Below are 21,820 nucleotides of genomic sequence, written 5' to 3'. Positions count from 1 at the left end.
GATGCTTCACCTTCTGATATTTGCCCAAATAAGAGCCTCTGAATATTTTTTTTTTATTCCTTGTATATGGACAAATTGTTATCTATATATTATTTCCCAGGAGTTTTAGAGCTTCTCATGGCCGGGGTTTCGTTCAGAACTTAAATAACTGTATGTGACCTGACTATAGTAAAGTTATCTATAGTTCTTCTAAGCTGTAACAGCCAAAAATTTACAACATAATCAGTATATAAAAGGATATAATGATTATATAATGAAATCCGTTGAATATTCACTGCATGTTTATTCAGAAGAAAAAGTAATGCATTACCATGCGACATTGTGGCTCCTGAAACTGGGATGTAAAATTAAAATTCTTTGCTGGTAACTTTAAATTGATTATTGTCCCAGAGTTTCAATTGAAGATCATTCTGGCTTTCATTGACCTAAAACTGCGGCTTTGTGGCAGGAAGTGACAGAAAACGTTACTCTTGATGGCAAAGAATTTGTTGCTGTCTATAAGATGGTTATGAAAATTTAGATCCAATTTTAGGATTATTGTCTTCGACCCGATACCACCTGTTACAATTCTTTTTAAGAAAACTGCGAAATTTTGCCATCTTGTTGAAATGTTTTCCTAACTACTATATTTAAAGTACTCAAACATCCTGATATTGGAACTAGGATCTTCATTAAGGTCACCTAGCATTTTATGGTAGTTTTTATATTTTATCAATGCTATATCAATCTTCTTAGGCTAGTAAGTTTTCATTAAAATTCAAGAAATTTGCATATTTCTCATGAATTTTAAAATTTACTCTTTTTGTAAACTTCCTATCCCTGTTATTAAGGATTGCCCTGTTCCTATATTCCTTTTTACAGGTAACTTATGATGTAATAAATGTCAGCTAGTTTACATCATGCTTAGCACCCAAAACTTGGCTAATTCATTTTAATTAATATTTTCTTCTATAAATGATGCATCTTTTGCAGATAATCCTAAGCCTAATACTATTGTTGATTGTAGCTAACGAGCAACATAATTAAGAGGCCTACTCAGAATCTCAAAATTGAATCAAATTTTTTTTTAAATTTACTGATTAATTAACCTAACGACACCTAGTAATCATTAAAAAAGTGCCAGACTGTTGAAGTTTTCTCAATGCCACTATTAAACTTAAATTAGTTCATTGTTCATGTGATTCAGTCTATTGTTTTTTAATACAATATTATACAAAAAAGGTCAATTATTTTCTTTTTAAATCTTAAAATTTTGAAATTACTTAATGGGTTTAGTTTGGGATACATAGGTATATTTTAAATACATACGTAATTAAAGTCAAGATCACTAATATGTACAAATGTAAAGGTAAGGGATCATAAAAAAATTTAACGGTAGTCCTCTTGGTAAATGTATGCTTATTATTACACCTAAATCCTGAAAAAAAATCTTTAAGAGACATCATTTCTCTTCCAACCCTTCGGATGAGAAGCAACTTTAAGCATATTTAGAAAAAGATCCCAGTATCGGTTATTGACACATAAGCTAAAGTTTTGATGCATAATGTATTTTATTCGGAATTGTTTTTTTGTATTTGAAGACCCCCCCCCCCCAGAATAAAAAAATCGTTCATATTTTCATTACATATTCATAACTATGTAATACAACAACTTAGAAGGTGGAGGCCTCCAAAATTAGCCCCTTACCAAATGTTTGGATTTTAAGATAGTATTTATAATTTATTACACTATTCATAGTCACCTTCTTTCTTGTTTTGTGAATTCTTTCCCTCCTGGTATATACTCGTCATCCCTCAAACATGGTTTGTTTTGAAGATATGCTCCAGTGTAAATCCATTTATATAAAACAATGCTTTTTTTGGAAGTAAAGAGAACTAGCGAAACTGAACATGAACTATGCTTACTGTTTCCTAGATTAAATCTGAAACTAGATTAGACAAACCAACTCGTTTATATCCCTATTTTCGTAGAATTTTATAAATTCTGAATTCTCTTTTACAGGCCGATCTCTCTTCTGTCAGTGTTCTCTAAGATATTTGAAAGAGCAATCCTCAAACGTCTGGTGAGATTTCTTGAAGCTAATTTTTTTTTCCCATCAGCATCAGTTTGGGTTTCGCGCAAAGAATTCTACAGAACATGCTTGTAATAGGCTTCTTCAGTTTATACGACGATCTTTAGATTCTAATCTTATTCCTGCAGCCATTTTTCTTGATGTAAAGAAAGCTTTTGACAGCCTAACACATAAGATTCTCATTGGTAAACTTTGTCATTTTGGTGTCCGTGGGGAAGCATTGTCTTGGTTCTCGTCATACCTAACTGACAGATCTATCGCCACAGAAGTTACAGACGAAAAAGTTCCAATTGAATACGGAGTACCCCAAGGTTCTTTTCTTGGGCCAACCCTCTTCCTCATATATGTGAACGATCTCTACCGACTTTTTAACACCCCAATTAACAATGTTTGCTGTGGATTGTGTCACAAATCTTACTCTCAGAGAACGTTGGTGTTCACACCTGATAGTCAAGAAGAATTAATAGCATTTGCAGATGACACTACTTTAGGTGCTGCAGCTCCGGATGAATCATCCCTTATTCTAAAGCTTCAAGCAATGACTGAGAAAATACACTTTTGGTTTGACATAAATCACCTAGCTTAAATGTAAAATTCCTACCTTCTTATTTTTTCTCGTTAAGGTGTGAGCTGCCTCACAATTACTGAGCTTCATACACCAAGAGGCTCCATAAGTCGTCCCCCGGATGTATATGTGCGAATCCTGGGAGTTCTTTTGGATGAAAATTTATGATTTAAGTGGCATGTTCAAATAATAAGAGTGAAAATTTCCCATGGACTTGGGATCATCCGAAAATTAAAGCGTTTATACCCTTTCCCTATCCTCCGTCTTTTACACTTTTCTCTGATTTACCCTTATATATGTTACTGTTCCTCTGTGTGGATGTCCACATTTCCCTCGGTACTTGCTCCTATTCACAATCTTTATGAGAAAGCGGCAAGAATTCTCCAGTCGGCTACACACACTCCTCTTGACCTCCTAGGTTTTGTTTCCTACCTCCCCTAAACTTTTCTGCAATATGTGTCCAGCTTTATCACATAGATAGGAGTGTGAGGGGCATATTATGACCTGTACGTTTGAGAAGTTCCTGATAATAATTCTTTTTTTTTAAATGAAAGTAAAACAGTTCAAAATAGGGCTGATACCTTTTTATTGACAGTGAATAGATATAAAATTATTTAACTGGATATTTTGAACACATATACAGTGTTCATCATCAGCAGTAACACTAAAAGACATGAATAAAAATAAACAGAATTTATACCTAATAAACTAATTACATATAGTTTATTGCTCTTATTTTTATCAATGCAACAGCTGAGGCAAATCTCTTTGACCTTTTCGGTTCCGGTTCATTAGAATTATCTGACATATTACGTGGACAGAGGTCATAGCTCTTAGGTGAGGTGATATTTACTTTATTTGACCTCAGTAAATTATCATAAATTGAGTTCAATCCAAATTCACCTGTATCTCTGTTTATGGAATTATTCTTGAAAAGAATTTTTTTAATTTCGATTGTTTCCCTCAAAGTTTGCTTTAAACCTTGGTCCCTAGAAATCAAAAAAACATTTTCAAACAAAATAAAATGATTTGGAAAATTAAAGATATGCTCTGAGAGGGCCGACGTGAAATCTTCAGGTTTGGTATTTTGCTTAAAAGACGATGAAATAGAATTATGATGTTGTAGCAACCTCGTTTTTAAATTCTGGTTAGTACGTCCCACATAAGAGCTTCCAAAAGTACATGGGATTTTATAAACCCCACTTTGTTGCTCTACGGAAGTCCGATCCTTTCCAGAATTTAAAAAACTAGCCAAAGTATTACTACCTCTTAAAGCTACCTTTAAACCATTATTTTGTAAAATTCTTTTAAGTTTTTCACTCAAACATGGAACATATGGTAGAGAACAAAAAATATCTTTCTTTTCTGTTGTTTCCAGAATATCGTCAGAACATTCTAGAAAATTTTTCCTTCTTTTCGAAAAAGCCTGGTCATTTAATCAACCCGGATAATGGTTACTTATTAAAATCTCTTTTAACAACAATAATTCCTCCTCAATGAATTTTGGAGAACAAATTCTAAAAATGTGGTCAGTAAAACATATGATTAAACCAATTTTTACTTGGCGAGCATGACCAGAGAAAAACGACAAAAATCTGTCATTGTTAGTAGGTTTTCTGTAAATCTTAAAATCCAGACTATTTTCATTTTTTAAAATAAGGACATCCAGAAAAGGAAGTTTATTATCCTCTTCTAATTCTATTGTAAATTTTAAATCCCCTCCCCAAAAATTAAGATGTTCTAAAAAACTTTTTAATTCCTCCACCCCATAATTCCATACTGAAATTATGTCATCCATATATCTCCCCCAAAATTTATGTTTTAAAAAATATGAATCTAACGCTATTGTTTTTATAAAATAGCTAATAGCTAAATAGCTAACGCTATTTGGATTGAACTCAATTTATGATAATTTACTGAGGTCAAATAAAGTAAATATCACCTCACCTAAGAGCTATGACCTCTGTCCACGTAATATGTCAGATAATTCTAATGAACCGAAGCCGAAAAGGTCAAAGAGATTTGCCTCGGCTGTTGCATCGAAAAAAATAAGAGCAATAAACTATATGTAATTAGTTTATTAGGTATAAATTTTGTTTATTTTTATTCATGTCTTTTAGTTTTACTGCTGATGATGAAGACTGTATATGTGTTCGAAATATCCAGTTAAATAATTTTATATCTATTCACTGTCAATAAAAAGGTATCATCCCTATTTTGAACTGTTTTACTTTCGTCATGGAAAGGCAGTGTGGTCTTCAAAGTTATCTTTTTTTAAATGAAAAGAAGTAAATGAACTCTCTTCACTAGGAAGTCTATTTTTCAAAACCACCTGTTTTAGTCTTAACTAAAATGAAATGAGGAAAATCAATAGGAGCTATGAGGGAAATGTAGAAGATGGGAATAGTAAATTTCAAACCTGTGGTTAAGGGTTTTAAAACACAAAGATGAAAATACGGTCTTTGTAATGTATTCAAGTCTTTCCACTGCACAAATGGCACTGAAAAGTGCTACCAATGCGAAAGATCGTTTTTTCTTGTTTTCGAGGTAAGGGACTGTAAGTTTCTAGATTAGGATTCTGACTATAATGAACGTAATGGTACAATTTATGTTTAATCCTCTGCTATTTTTGAGAGATTTTAAGATATTATTTTCTTTTAAATTTTCGATAATTTATTTTTGGAATAAATTTTTAATATTAATTTGAACCCATGTAATGGTTTTCTTTTTTGAATATCCTTTAAATAAAAATATTTTTCTCATTAAACAGTTTTTTGACATGTTGCTTAACTTTTGATTAGTACAGATTATGTTTGTTATTTACTAAATGTCCAAAGCAACAGATAGAAACCAATAAAATTTTTGTTTTTGGTGAGGTTCATTATGCTATTTTGGAAATCTTTGCAAAGAGGAAATTCTTATATGTCTCATACCAAACATCAATAATGCCATTTATCTGAAAACATATTAGATTATACAATATCTAATTTAAGGCATGTTTATATTTTACTAATTAATGGAATTCCAGTTCACAGCTTAAAGAAATTTTAAAATTCAATGAAAGTTGATGTTTCTCAAATGAATAAGCTAAGATAGGACAACGGATTTGCCAATCCAACCTCTTATATGACAAATTTTTTTATTTCTTCAGATTGATTTTCAAACCCCTATTCTAGAAGGAATAAAGTTTAAACTAGCTTAAAATCTTCTCATTTAGTTCATCAAGCTTCTTATTTTTCCGTTGATTTGAAAGCAAAAATTCCACTTGTCAAGTTTATAGTCATAATTAAGAAAGAACAACTTAACAAAATCGCTGGATAAATATAATGACTAGATATATGAAGAATTGCTACATAATTACTCTATATATAAATACAAGCTTATGAATCTTAATTTCACATTGATTTGCATACAAAAATACAATAAAGGATGACTTAAAATATTTAAAATGAAAGAGCACTTTTAACAATGAAAGTTTTGTTCGATTAGCTCTTAATACATACTGGATTCTGTTAATAATAAAACTCTGTACACACATAAATAATGCCAGATACGAGGGGAAAATAAGGTGATGTTCGTAGTCAATCATCACGTAGAAGGGTGTTTCTTGGAAAAAGCTCAATAGACAGGTGAGCTTAGGTTAAAGGTTTTCAAAAGCCGTTTTAAATGAAAATTCTTATTAAGCAATCAAATGTTTGCTAATACTCATTCACCGTTTACCAGGCGATTCCTATTATGCTAAAAAAGGAACTGTTTGTAGTGGTAATAGGATTTCTTAGAGTTTTATTGCTGCTGATTTTTACCAAGTTCGACGAATGATTTGGAGACTGGCTACAAAGAAAACTAAAGATCATTTTCAGATATTGACTTTGTTATTTGAAGAAACGACCTGAAAGGATTTATATGTACAGCTGGTTCTTACAGCCAAGAATGAAACAATTTTAATATTGAATTTTTCGATTCAGAAGAAAAATATGGTAGTGAAGAAAGGAAAGTGTATTTTACAGTTGTTAATAACCGCAGGTATAACATCCGCAAATGGAGACAGCAAATAAGTCTTCCACGTCTCTGTTCAGAATCAAAACAAAGGAACTGTTTATTATCCGGGCCACATTACAGACTTACTTGTGGAATAAATTAGTATTAAGTGGATAAAAATTGGAAATATTTTCCTATTGAAGAAATACCAGGTTATATTTCAAATTAAAAGATTTTAGGAGTCGAACAGTGTTCAAATTTCACATATAAAGTTGACAATCACAGTAAAGACTCATGAAATAATGTTTGAAAGCAAAAAATGAGGAAGATGGCATTGATAGACCATAATCAGGAACACATTAGGGTTGGGAAAGTTTAACGTTCAAACCAAGAAAAAACACACATCATTAACAAAGTTTAGCTTTCATGGACAGGTATATCTACGATTTGGCTCTGGAAAAAGTCTTATGTCAAAATTAAGGATTTCTGAAGTAAACGATGCATAAAACATTAAGTCAATTAATAAAATGGAGCAATATCTTTTTGAATAATTATCAACAAACCAGTCTGAAGAAACAGTGGAACTGCATTAGAAAAAAAATATTATTCTAGTATCTTTTTTACATAACCATCATGAAAGTACTATTTTTTCTATGAAACATTTCTGCACAATACATAGTTACATATCTTCACTCTAGCACCTAAAGACCGTATCAAACATTTTAAAAATTCTAAAATAGCAAACCTAAACCCTTTGATAAACTGCTAAACTGGATCACCAACGCAATGAAAGCTTAATAGCACTTTGACCTGCTTGATCTGCATTGTTCTGCCAAGAAGAACTTCGCGAATGGTTTAAAGGTATCACTTCAGAAATATAAACGTATCAGATACAACTTAGAGGGGTGACAGTGATGGTGTCACCAATGAAAAATATTACATGATTGTTGGCAATATAAACAAAACTGAAAACCATTTTGTCTCATACAAACTAAACAAGTCACTGAGAAACCACAAGTCTTTTCATATGATCATAATGAAAAATAGGAATAAGATATTGTTGGAATTAATGAATTATTATTCTTTCAAGGGAAGTAATTGCTTATCGTAAAGACGCAAGGTTTCGGTAATGTCACGTCTTTTGAAGATGGTTCCAATTTAATTCTTGATTAGAAATACAAAACATTACTTTAGGTATTTTTACCTCATTCAGTATAAAATGTACTAGTCTTTTGTTACTCCCAACCTGATAAAGATAAAGAGTAACACGAACTGAAGTTGAAACAATATAACTGGATCAACAAGAAAAGTTGAAATAATACAACTTATGTTCAATATCGCAGCATTAGACATGCAGCATTTAGTACAGTAACAATTGCCATTCCTTGGAATATACAATCTGATCCAGATCCTGAAAAAAGATTTAAATAGATGTTAACAATTGTACTCTATACTTAATATTCTAAATATTGCAGCACGAAAACTTTGATTTCCTATATGAAATACTAACAAATTTTTTCAGCCAATGTCCATGCACATAGAGATTAACCGTTTTAAAACCACCAACTTCGTACTTGAAATCACCTGATATAGTACCATCACCATCATTGGCTTTTTCTACAATTAGCCATGACTTGATGCCCTTGATGCCATTGACGTACAGTTTAACATCTTTTTTTTTCTTCTTTTTTTGTAACGTCAAACATGACATCAAAATTTATGTCATGGGTATGTGAAATTTTAGGTTGGTTCTAAATTAAAAAAAGTGAAAAAATATAAAGTTTAACCTTGTTGTTAGGGTGAAAACTTACCCTATCATTATAGAAAAAGAGGCTTAGAATTTCTCACTAACATACAGTCTTACCGTTTTGGGCCATGGCGAAATAAGATAAATCAGTGCAAACTTTATTTTGCAACTAGTTAACCTAAATTTTACAGTTTTTGTACCATATCCCAGCGTTTGAGTTATCAAACAGTTCGTGGTAACGAACTGTAGTAAGGAGCGACCCGCCTCAATAGTAAACAAAACTCTAAAAAACGGAATTTCGATGCTATAAGATATCAAAAGAATTGGATTTTTCTGTTGATTTTAAATATATAAGTTTCATCAAATTTAGTCTTTGTCATCAAAATTTACGAGCCTGAGAAAATGTGCCTTATTTTGGAAAATAGGGGGAACACCCCCTAAAAGTCATAGGATCTTAACGAAAATTGCACCGTCGCGTTCGAAGTATCAGAGAACCCTATTGTCAGAATTTCAAGGTCCAATCTACAAAAATGTGGAATTTCGTATTTTTTGCCAGAAGACAAATCACGGGTGCGTGTTTATTTATTTATTTTTTTTTTCCCAGGGGTCATCGTATCGACCAAGTGGTCCTAGAGTGTTGCAAGAGGGATCATTCTAACGGAAATAAGAAGTTCTAGTGCCCTTTTTAAGTGACCAAAAATTGGAGGGCACCTAGGCCCCCTCCCACGCTCATTTTTTTTCCAAAGTCAACGGATCAAAATTTTGAGATAGCCATTTTGTTTTGCATAGTCGAAAACCATAATAACTATGTCTATGGGGATTACTTACCCCCCACAGTCCCTGGAGGAGGGGCTGCAAGTTACAAATTTTGACCAGTGTTTACATACAGTAATAGTTACTGGGAAGTGTACCGACGTTATCAGGGGGATTTTTTTGGTTTGGGTGTGGGGTTCAGGGGAGGGGGCTATATGGGAGGATCTTTCCATGGAGGAATATTTCATGGGGGAAGATAAATTCAATGAAAAGGGTGCAGGACTTTCTAGAATTATTATAAAAAACAATGAAAATATAAACATGAAAAAGTTTTTTCAATTGAAAGTAAAGAGAAGCATTGAAACTTAAAACGAACAGAGATTATTACGCATATGAGGGGTTCTAAAAATACTTTAGCATAAAGAGCGAGGTATTTAGGAGGAGATAAATACTTCGCTCTCTATGCTAAAATTTTTTTAAAGTAATTTCAACTATTTATTCTACGGCCTTTCTGATTCAGGGGTCATTCTTAAAGAATTGGGACAAAACAAGATTTAGTGTGTAGAGCAAGGTATTAACGAGGGGACCAACCCTCTCATATATATAATCAAAAATATAAGAATATAAAAGTTTGTTACGTAAGTTAATTCTTAAGTTACGTATTGCTTTTACAAATAAAAACGTTCGTTAAAAATTAAAAGATCTAGTTGCCTTTTTAAGTAACCGAAAAATTGGAGGGCAACTAGGCCTCCTTCCCACCCCTTATTTCTCAAAATCGTCTGATCAAAACTAAGAGAAAGCCATTTAGCCAAAAAAAGAATTAATATGCAAATTTCATTTTAATAATTTATGTACGGAGAGACAAAATCAGACATGCATTAATTCAAAAACTTTCAGAAATTAAATAAAAAAAACAAGTTTTTTGAAATGAAAGTAAGGAGCGACATTAAAACTTAAAACGAACAGAAATTACTCCGTATATGAAAGGGGCTTTTCCTCCTCGACACCCCGCTCCTTGCGCTAAAGTTTGATTCTTTCTCGCAACTCTACTTTTTAAAACAATAATAAACTTTAGCGTAAGGAGCGGGGTGTCGAGGAGGAAAAGCCCCTTTCATATACGGAGTAATTTCTGTTCGTTCTAAGTTTTAATGTCGCTCCTTACTTTCATTTCAAAAAACTTGTTTTTTTTATTTAATTGGCAAATTAGAAATACAGTGTACTTGGTATTGTATCTGACAACTGACCTGTGGATGTTATCGATTTTGTTGTTGTTTTTTCTACAAAATTGACGCAAATGCAGTCAGACTAGTATCAAACTGGTAAAGGCATTACTAAAAAACAAAACTGTCGACAAGAAAGATAATGAATTCCAATGAAGGATACTTTTGTGTATAGTCTCTGAGTACCAAAGGGTGGGCCCTTAAAACAAGTAATTCAAGGGCTCTTACGTCTAAAATAGAGCTCTTTTCTTTCTTTTTCAAACATTTCGTGGTAACGAACTGTAGTAAGGAGCGACCCAGATCAATAGTAACCAAAACTCTAAAAAACGGAATTTTGATACTAATAGTTACATCAAAAGAATCGAATTTTAATGCTGATTTTAAATATATAAGTTTCATCAAGTTTAGTTTTACTAATCAAAAGTTACGAGCCTGAGAAAATCTGCCCTATTTTAGAAAATAAGGCGAAACACCCCCTAAAAGTCATAGAATCTTAATAAAAATCACACCATCAGATTCAGTGTATCCGAGAACCTTATTGTACAAGTTCTAAGATCCTATCTACAAAAATGTGGAATTTTGTATTTTTTTGCCAGAAGACAAATCACGGATGCGTGTTTATTTGTTTGTTGTTTTTTTTTCTTTTTCCCATGGGTGATCGTCGACCCAGTGGTCCTAGAATTTTGCAAGAGGGCTCATTCGAACGGAAATGAAACGTTCTAGTGCCCTTTTAAAGTGACCAAAAGAATCGGCGGGCACCTAGGCCCCCTCCCACGCTCATCTTTTTCCCGAAGTAGTCGGATCAAAATTCTGAGATAGCCATTTTATTCAGCATAGTCGAAAAATCTTATAACTATGTATGTGGGGACGACTTACTCCGCCACAGTCCCCGTGGGAGGGGCTGCAAGTTGCAAATTTTGACCAGTGTTTTCATATATTAATGGTTATTGGGAAATGTAGAGACGTTTTCAGGGGGATTTTTTGGTTGGGAGGGAGGGGGCTGAGAAGAAGGGACTATGTGGGGGAAATTTCCATGGAGGAATTTGTCATGAGGGAAGAAGATTTCCATAAAGGGGGCGCAGCATTTTCTAGCATTATTTAAAAAAAAACAATGAGAAAATAAATACGAAAAAGTTGTTTTTGAACTGGAAGTATGGAGTAGCATTAAAACTTAAAACCAACAGAAAATATTATGCATATAAGGGGTTCACCTCCTCCTAATACCTCAGTCTTTACGCTAAAATATTTTTAGTAATTTCAACTATTTATTCTACGGCCTTGGTGATTCAGGGGACAAAATTTAAGCTTTAATGCAAAGAGTTATTGACGAGGTATTGACGAGTGGGCGAACCTTTTCATATACGTAACAAAAACATGCGAACATAGAAGTTTGTTACGTAAGCTAATTCGTAAGTTACGTATATCTTTTACTAATGAAAACGTTCGTAAAAACTAAAAGTTCTAGTTGCCTTTTTAAGTACCAAAAAAATTGGAGAGCAACTGGGCCTCCTTCCCCTCCTTTTTTTTCAAAATCATTGGATCAAAACTATGGGAAAGCCAATTAGCCAAATAAATAAATGTGCGAATTTCGCCTTAATTATTCATCTGCGGAGAGCCGAAATCAAAACATGGTTTAACTAGAAAACGTTCAGAAATTAAATAAAGAAACAAGTTTTTTAACTGAAAGTAGGAGCGACATTAAAAATTATAACGAACAGAAATTACCCCGTATATGAAAGGGGCTGCTCCTTTTTCAACGCCCTGCTTTTTACGCTAAAGTTTCTACTGTTTTATTAAGTAAAGTTGAGAGAAAGAGTCAAATTTTAGCGCCAAGAGCAAGGCTTTGAGGAGGGAGCAGCCCCTTTCATATATGGGGTAAATTCTGTTCGTTTTAAGTTTTAATGTCGCTCCTTATTTTCAGTTAAAAAAACTTGTTTTTTTTTATTTAATTTAACTAGAATCGTTGTCAAAACAAACGAATTTTAGTTAGTTAAGCTTTTCAGTTGCTTATTTTCTGATAATGTCAGAAAATGTCGCTCGCTCATTTTTGTTATCTTAGCTTTAATATGATCAATAACATTATTATTTGTCGTGCATTTAATCGTAATTGCACTCCCAGGGTAGCTACAAGTAAGGAATTTAACCTCCCCCTCCCGGGACGTCTACCTTTCAGAGTAAAATGCAGTAGATTGGGTCTTAAGTCCAAATATGATTTGTGATTTTAAATCTGATATTTACTACATAAATTTCATAAAATAATCTTTTGTGTATAGTAGTGCTATTCATGATAAGTTATTTGTTATATTTCCCTCTTCAAGGACTACAAAGAAGGAAAAATGGACGAACAAAAAAAGAGTTTAATACCTATTTTCCTGTTCTCGTTCCCAGGTGGGTATTACCTACTTTACTGCGACAGAAGAGAAGACATAACAAGATAAAAACAGATTTGCTAAATGATACAATCGTGGAGCATGCATAAGTTTCTTAAATACCGTTCTGTAAAGCAAAGAAGTTTCTTTCTCTTGTGAGTAAAGATTACAAAAACAAGACGTTGCTAATTTATTTACTTTTTTCTTGGAATAAAAGAGAAAGCGATATAGCCTTTTAACGAAACACTATTTTCTATAGTAAGGTAAGGTAAAGAATATGGAAATTGGACTTCACAGCCCCTACCAGTGCTTCAAATAAATAGAATAAACAGGAACACAGAAGGGGATAAATAACAATGAATTTATTCGAGAGGCTTTTCTTTAACTCAAAAATTATTCGCAAAAAGTAAACACGGTTAAGTTTCTATGTGACCCTGCAACTAAATTTGGTCAAGTAAGTTCAAGATTAGATCATAGATTCCAAAATTTATGTTTTATAAATTACTAGAGCTGTTGGTGTGGTGCTCCCCCCCCCCGCGCGTTTAAGTCGTTACGAGCCATATTAGTTGCACACGATTGTAGTTGTGTCCCTTTGTCCCACCTGTGAATATATATATATATATATATATATATATATATATATATATATATATATATATATATATAAATATATATATATAAATATATATATATATATATATATATATATATATATATATATATATATATATATATATATATATATATATATATATATATATATATATATATATATATATATATATATATATATATATATATACCCCCCAAGCCCCCCGCGCGCGTAAGTCGTTACGCGCCATATTAGTTACGCGCCATTGTAGTTGTGTCCCTGTGTCCCACCTGTGAATATAGATAGATTTATATATGTGTTTCAAACTACGTAAAACTTGCGAATATACAACATTCTTGGCTTTCCCATTGTCTGTGCATATACAAAGCCTTATGTACTAATAATGACGTCATATGCAAACGCTCTTTTTACAAACAAACAAACATGCATACACACAACTCGTTTTTATATAGATAGATAGATAGATAGATACAATACAAATTAACTGCGTAAAACTTGCGAATATACAACATTCTTCACTGTCCAATTGTCGCTGCATATAAATAGATTGTCAGGTTTACCGACCCTCGAAAATGCAACGTACAATTGTCCATGGGAAAAACAATCAGTATTAAGATCTATACCACATCTTTCTAATGATTGACCTTGAGCTTTGTAAATGGTGATTGCAAATGCTAATCGAAATGGGAATTGCAATCTTTTAAATTGAAAAGGCAGATCCGTTGGAATCATGGGAATGCGAGGAATAAGAACAGCCTCACCCTCAAAAGGCCCTGTCAAGATTGTGGCCTCTATTAGGTTTTCCATTGTTTTTTTTTTACGGCAAGTCGCATGCCATTGCAAAACTTTGGTGGGTTGATATTTCTTAAAAGTATTATTGGTACGCCTAATTTTAGCTGTAGCACGTGTGGTGGAAACCCTGAAAGATCCATAGAATTTAAAAATTCAGATGGATAATTAACCGCTTCATTTGGTTCCAAAACTGTGTCGACTGACTTGTAAAGGACTGCCTGGTCTCGAATCTTGGCCAAAACAATATTGTTGATTTCGTGGACGTCTATATTTTTGGGTGCAAGAATCGCTCTTTCAATTAGCCATTTATTATTTTTATAATTGTTTAGAATATTCGGAAATACTTTTTCAATCAATTCATTTTTGGACGTCACTAAATTACAGAAATCAGCAGGTAGTTGTATACGTCCTGAAATTGAGTCTACTGGGAGCTTTCCGTTTCCAATTGCCAGACATTGATCTGGAAATGTTTGACCAGAGTCATCGTTTTGCAATCGGACACGCATATTTGTAGTTAATTTTAATGTTTTTACGTATGCCCATAAATTAGAATTTTTCAGGCAAGCATTCATTTCGTCTGCAGGAGTTGATCTAGGTATTATAGGTAATGTTTGCCTGAAATGGTACAATTACGCTTCTTTATTATTGCTGTTTTACCGCCATCTTCAGTAGATCTTCTTCTATATTGTGGGTAACCATCATTGCCAGGCAAACCTCGTTTTTGCCATTCCACTGAGTACATCCAGCATCGCACTGACCCAAACACTTCAAAATTTACTATGTAGTTTATCAGTGATTTCAACTTTTGCCGGAAGACACGGGCCGTAATGTCATGTCTATGAACCGCCGATTGTCCTTGAAGTAAAAGCTGCAGTATCTCGTCCCAAGATTGATTACATGTAAATGTAATAAATAAATCTGGACGACCATAGAGACGAACATACGCAATAGCATCTTGAGCATATTCATGCATATGACGGGGACTGCCAGCATATGACGAAGGTAAAATTGTTAATCTTCCAACGTTTGTGGTATTACCGTCATTTATAACTGCATCTCAAAAATGAATGTATTGTTCAGAGCGGAGCTTGGTCTGATTCAGGCGGATATATAGCAAACGTTCTGATTCAATTTTAGCATACATACCAACGACGAATTGGTGAAACAATTGACGGCATTTTAAAATATAATTTTCTTCATCCTGCCGAATCATTAGTCTATAGGAATAATAATGCATTGCACTGCATTTCTTATTCATTTCTTTGTTAGTCGCTGGATTCATCAATTTAATATTAAAGTGATAGCCATCAGCTTCATCCCAAAAAAATGATAGGATATTGTAGGGCATCGTAGCATCGATGAGTTTCAGCAATTCTTAACAACTGAGCGTTTCGCTTATGAAGAATAATATCTCGAGGTAAAAACTGATCACCGACCATAACGATTGCCACTTCGTCGATAGTTGGAGCATTGTATCTACGCACATGATGGCCAGGAGGCGTTTTGTCAGCGGAAATAACAATTTTATGCGTATCAGTAGGCATCAAATCGATGGCTGTTTTGAACAGACGCACTAAATTATTATTTTCGTGGAAAAGATGGTGCAATTGGGAAACGATTGTCCTTTCAACGTTGGGAGAAATTTTGCAACGTGCATTCAATTCAGCATTTCTATCACTGATGAAGTGCAATTGTAAAAATTTATGATTCTCGCCTGAGAATGGTAGAAGGGACCCTGCTCTATGATAAATTTGCCCTTTTACTTTGAAAGTAGACATAAATTGATCTGGATTTTCGATTTGGGCTCCAAACGACGTCATTTGGAAACATGAGTTATATTTTCTGATTTGTGACAAAAAACGCTTAGATTCTGACGTAGTTCCAGTAAGGAAAGTCTTCAATGGCTCTGGTGGTGCAGCCAATAGATGAAGTTTAACTTTTCCTGAGGCGCAACACATTCCCATTGTTTCACCATTGAATTTCAAGGCCTTGCAATAGGGACAAATTTTAGACATAGTCCCGATTTGAACACATCTACTCAAGCTATAATCATCGACTGGGCTGTACTGGAATGCCAGGCGATAACTTTCAGGTTGATCTGATTCCTCGGCACGCTTTCTTTTCTTACTCTCTCTATCAGCAGCAAGCCTGATTTCTTGCTGTTCTTGTGATTCCTCGGCACGCCTTCTTTTTTCACTTTCTCTTTTAGCAGCAAGTCTGGTTTCATGTTGCTCTGGTAGTTCCTCGGCATGCCTTCTTTTTTCACTTTCTCTTTTAGAAGCAAGTCTGGTTTCATGTTGCTCTGGTAGTTCCTCGGCACGCCTTCTATTTTCACTTTCTCTTTTAGCAGCAAGTCTGGTTTCACGTTGCTCTGGTAGTTCCTCGGCACGCTTTCTGTTCTTTCTTTCTCTATCAGCCTCAAGCCTGTTTCCTTGCTGTTCTTTTGATTCCTCGGCACGCTTTCTTTTCTTACTTTCTCTATCAGCCTCAAGCCTGTTTCCTTGCTAGTCTTTTGATTCCTCGGCACGCTTTCTTTTCTTACTTTCTCTATCAGCAGCAAGTTTTTTGGCATAGACTCTGTGAGCATCTTCCTCGGCTGTTGCCATTGTAAGTTCATCAGTCATTTTACAGTTAAACATTAATAGATTTCTACGTGAACGCATGTCTTAAATACCTTTAATGATGTCACCGTCATAATAAAAATGACGACAACTAACTTCATGACGTCAGTCAACACACAGTCTTACTTTCTCTATCAGCCTCAAGCCTGTTTCCTTGCTGTTCTTTTGATTCCTCGGCACGCTTTCTTTTCTTACTTTCTCTATCAGCCTCAAGCCTGTTTCCTTGCTAGTCTTTTGATTCCTCGGCACGCTTTCTTTTCTTACTTTCTCTATCAGCAGCAAGTTTTTTGGCATAGACTCTTTGAGCATCTTCCTCGGCTGTTGCCATTGTAAGTTCATCAGTCATTTTACAGTTAAACATCAATAGATTTCTACGTGAACGCATGTCTTAAATACCTTTAATGACGTCACCGTCATAATAAAAGTGACGACAACTAACTTCATGACGTCAGTCAACACACAAACATGACGTCACCCGACAGACAGACCCACACATCCACAGACAACTTATTTATATATATATATATATATATATATATAATATATATATAAATATATAAATATAATATATATATATATATATATATATATATATATATATATATATATATATATATATATATATATATATATATACATATATATATATATATACATATATATATATATATATACTGCAACAACTAGTTGGTGGGGGCGCTTCGCGCACCCCGCCTAAGCCCCCCCACGTGCGTAAGTCGTTACGCGCCATATTAGTTACGCGCCATTGTAGTTGTGTCCCTATGTCCCACCTGTGAATATATATATATATATATATATATATATATATATATATATATATATATATATATATATATATATATATATATATATATATATATATATATATATATATATATATATATATATATATATATATATATATATATATATATATATATATATATACATACTCCAACACCTAGTTGGTGGGGGCGCTTCGCGCCCCCCCCAAGCCTCCCCTCGTGCGTAAGTCGTTACCCGCCATATTAGTTACAATTACAATCAACAAAGCCCAAGGGTATTCATTAGAAAATTGCGGTATAGATCTGAATACGGATTGTTTTCCCATGGACAATTTTATGCTGCATGTTCAAGAGTCGGTAAACCTGACAATCGATTTGTCATCATATTTATATGGCAAACATATATATATATCTATCTATATTCACAAGTGGGACACAGGGACACAACTACAATGGCGCGTAACTAATATGGCGCGTAACGACTTACGCACGAGAGGAGGCTTGGGGGGGGGCGAAGCGCCCCCACCAACTAGGTGTTGCAGTATATATATATATATATATATATATATATATATATATATATATATATATATATATATATATATATTATATTTATATATTTATATATATATATATATATATATATATATATATATATATATATATATATATATATATATATATATATATATATATATATATATATATATAAATAAGTTGTCTGTGGATGTGTGGGTCTGTCTGTCAGGTGACGTCATGTTTACCAACTAGTTTTTATATATATAGATGTGGTCAAATTATCTTAATTTAAGCTGATGAAAAATGTTTAATAAATTTTTTTTAATAAAAGATTATTGTAATATTAAGTAATTAATAATAAGTTATATCATTTCTTAAAATACGAGGGATCCTTGAAGTTAAAGAAAAAACCTGGTCAAAGCTAAGATTATTGGCCTCTATTTTTTTAAATAAGCTTTTTAATATACACAATAAGCCTTACAAAAAGCTGTTTGGCAAATTTAGACCATAAAGCTGAAAAATTTGACGTGAATTTTGTTAAAATTGGGCAATATGTAAAGATGTTACTTGCTAGCTCTTTTAAACCTTCCCATGACAAGTGTCCAACTTTTTCACATAGATAGAAGTCTGAGGGGCATATTATCACCTGTATCACTGAGAAGTTCCTGATTAGAAATTCGTTTATTTTTTGAAAATAAAAATAAGTAAATGAACTCTTTTCACCGGGCAGTTTATTTTTCAAAACCGCCTCTTTTAGTCTTAACTAAAATTAATTCTAGGAGGGAAATCCTAGGAGGTATCCTGATTTAGACAACATGAGTAAAATTTAAGCAAAAACACATGATTTCTTTCTTGTTCATTCTTAACATTCTATTATTCCAGTACTATTCGGAGGGAGGGACCAAACTTTTCTAGAGAGTTAAAACTGAGGAAAGCCTTGTTTTACTTTCTTTCCAGGAACTTCTACATGATAGGTCAGCGAAAAATAATCCACCGATCATGAAAAAGTTTATATTGATGGTAAAATTTAGTGAATAAGCGTGATAGACATACTTTGCAAATTTTGATTAAGCGTCCTGCTCATGATTTGGGTAGTGGTTAACCCATTAAATGATGCCCCAGCTTAAGAATCGTAAAAATCAAATATATTCTAAGGTTTCTAAAGTTCCTTATAAACAGAGGCGGATTTACAAGGGTGACAGAGGGGGCACTTGCACAGGGCGTGGAAAGTTTTAGGGGTGTAAAATTCCAAATGAATAATCTAAGGGTTATAATCATTTCTATTAATTTTGAAATTTAATTTTTATTGAAGTAAAACATAGGTTGTAGTCAATAAACGAATATAATTATTAAATTTTTAATTAATTTATGTAAAAAATAAATGATATAAATTAAAATATTTACATATTTACCTAAAAAAAACAATAATAACTAAATAATTTAAATAATTAATAAAAAATATTAGTAAATCTATTAACTAAAAATAATTCTTCTAATAAATGAAAATTCTGTTAAAATTTGGCTTGGCAATTTTTCTGGAAAGATGGCAGGGGGTGCTTATCAAGATTTCGCCCCAGGCGCAAGAAAAGCCAGAACTGCCACTGCTTAGAAAAGAACCTCAGTCGTGAAATCCTGACCTCTAATTTAAAACAGTTTCAGTAAAGCCAAAACATGCTACTTCCAAATGGAGATTAGACTCAGAAGAAAATGAACTGGTACGACAAGGACAAATTCTCAGGAGCTCTTGTAATTTCCTTTGGGAGACCGTTTTGAGGTTTCAGAGTTTAATTTCCCTTATAGCTTCGTGATTAAATCACAGAGGAACAAACAAGAAGAAAAAGAAAAGAAAATGAAATTTTTGTGCTACAGGTAAACTGATGAAAATTAGAGTCAAAGGTGTCATTAACGAATTAAAGGCATGGGAAAAGGGATGGGGGAACTAATTGTAAATTGGAGGAGAAAAACATAAGACATAATGTCTGACTGAAAACTTTATATTCGTGTTTTAATGTTTTAATTAGAATTATGAAATTAACAAATTTAAATGTTTTCATAAAAAGGATAAACATTCCTGTTATTGAAAACTCAAACTAATTATAAAATGTATTACTTTTTATTTTTAACGTGAAAAATATGGACTATAGTCAGTACATGGCTTTGGTAAGAACAAAACAAGTTTCAAGAGCAGTACACACATTTTAATCAAACAGTTCGTAGTAACTATCTGTAGTAAGGAGTGACCCGGGTCAATAGTAAACGAAACTCTAAAAAACAGAATTTTGATGCTAAAATATACAAAAAAATTGGATTTTTATGCTGATTCTAAATATATAAGTTTCATCAAATTTAGTTGGTCATCAAAAGTTACGAGCCTTAGAATATTTGCCTTATTTTGGAAAATAGGGGAAACACCCCCTAAGAGTCATAGAATCTTAACGAAAATCACACTATCGCATTCGGCGTATCAGAGAACTCTATACCAAAAATTTCAAGCTCCTATCTACAAAAATGTGGAATTTCGTATTTTTTGCCAGAAGACAAATCACGGGTGCGTGTTTATTTGTTTGTCTTTTGTTTTTTTCCCAGGGGTCATCGTATCGACTAAGTGGTCCTAGAATGTCGCAAGAGGGCTCATTCTAACGGAAATGAAGAGTTCTAGTGCCCTTTTTAAGTGACCTAAAAATTGGAGTGCACCTAGGCCCCCTCTCACGCTCTTTTTTTCCTAAAGTCAACGGGTCAAAATTTTGAGATTGCCATTTTGTTCCGCATAGTTGAAAACCATAAAAACTATGTCTTGGTGAAAGACTTACTCCCCAACAATCCCCGGGGGAGGGGCTGTAAGTTACAAACTTTGACGAATATTTAAATACAGTAATGGTTATTGGGAAATGTGCAGACGTTTTCAGGGGGATTTTTTTTGGTTTAGGGGTGGGTTTGAGGCAAGGGGCCATATGGGAGGATCTTTCCTTGGAGGAATATGTCATGGGGAAAGAAAAATTTAATGAAAACGGCGCAGGATTTTCTAGCATTACTATAAAAAAAACAATGAAAAAATAAACAAGAAAACGTTTTTTTCAATTGAAAGTAAGGAGTAGCGTTGAAATTTAAACCAAACAGAGATTATTACGCATATGAAGTGTTCTAAAAATACTTTAGCATCAAGAGCGAAGTATTTAGGAGTAGATAAATAACTCGCTCTTTATGCTAAAGTGTTTTTAGTAATTTCAACTATTTATTCTACGGCCTTTCTGATTCAGGGGTCATTCTTAAATAATTGGGACAAAACTTACGATTTTGTGTAAAGACTAAGGTTTTAACGAAGGTATAAGCCCCCTCGTATACATATTAAAAATATAACAATATAAAAGTTTGTTACGTAAGTTAATTCTTAAGTTACCTATATTTTTTACTAATAAAAACGTTCGCTAAAAATTAAAAGTTCTAGTTGCTTTTTTAAGTTACCAAAAATTGGAGGGCAACTAGGCCTCCTTCCCCACCTCTTATTTCTCAAAATTGTCTTATCAAAACTAAGAGAAAGCCATTTTGCCAAAAAAAGAATTAATATACCAATTTCATTTTAATAATTTATGTCCGGAGAGCCAAAATCAGAAATGCATTAATTTAAAAACTTTCAGAAATTAAATAAAAAAACTAGTTTTTTTAAGTGAAAGTGAGGAGTGACATTAAAACTTAAAACGAACAGAAATTACTCGGTCTATGAAATGGGTTACTAACCAACATCATTACTAAGAAATCAAAAATCCATTTCAGCCTAGTTTGTAAAAAT

The 21,820-nt window shown here is 33.1% G+C and overlaps 1 protein-coding gene across 1 annotated transcript in view; it reads right to left on the bottom strand.

The window, feature by feature from the left end:
* Nucleotides 1–5,943: 5,943 nt before the first annotated feature.
* LOC136035231 (uncharacterized) overlaps nt 5,944–21,820 on the bottom strand; it is a 107,147-nt gene continuing 91,270 nt past the window's right edge. The window contains exon 4 of the mRNA XM_065716901.1: nt 5,944–8,025. Within this exon, the coding sequence (XP_065572973.1) occupies nt 7,946–8,025 (80 nt within the window). The 3' untranslated portion in view covers nt 5,944–7,945. The remainder of the gene's footprint in view (nt 8,026–21,820) is intronic.

Source organism: Artemia franciscana, chromosome 1 (genome assembly GCF_032884065.1).
Source record: "Artemia franciscana chromosome 1, ASM3288406v1, whole genome shotgun sequence".
In the NCBI taxonomy this organism is placed as follows: domain Eukaryota; kingdom Metazoa; phylum Arthropoda; class Branchiopoda; order Anostraca; family Artemiidae; genus Artemia; species Artemia franciscana.
Note: the sequence above shows the minus strand (reverse complement) of the source record. Positions and strands in the feature narration are given on the sequence as shown.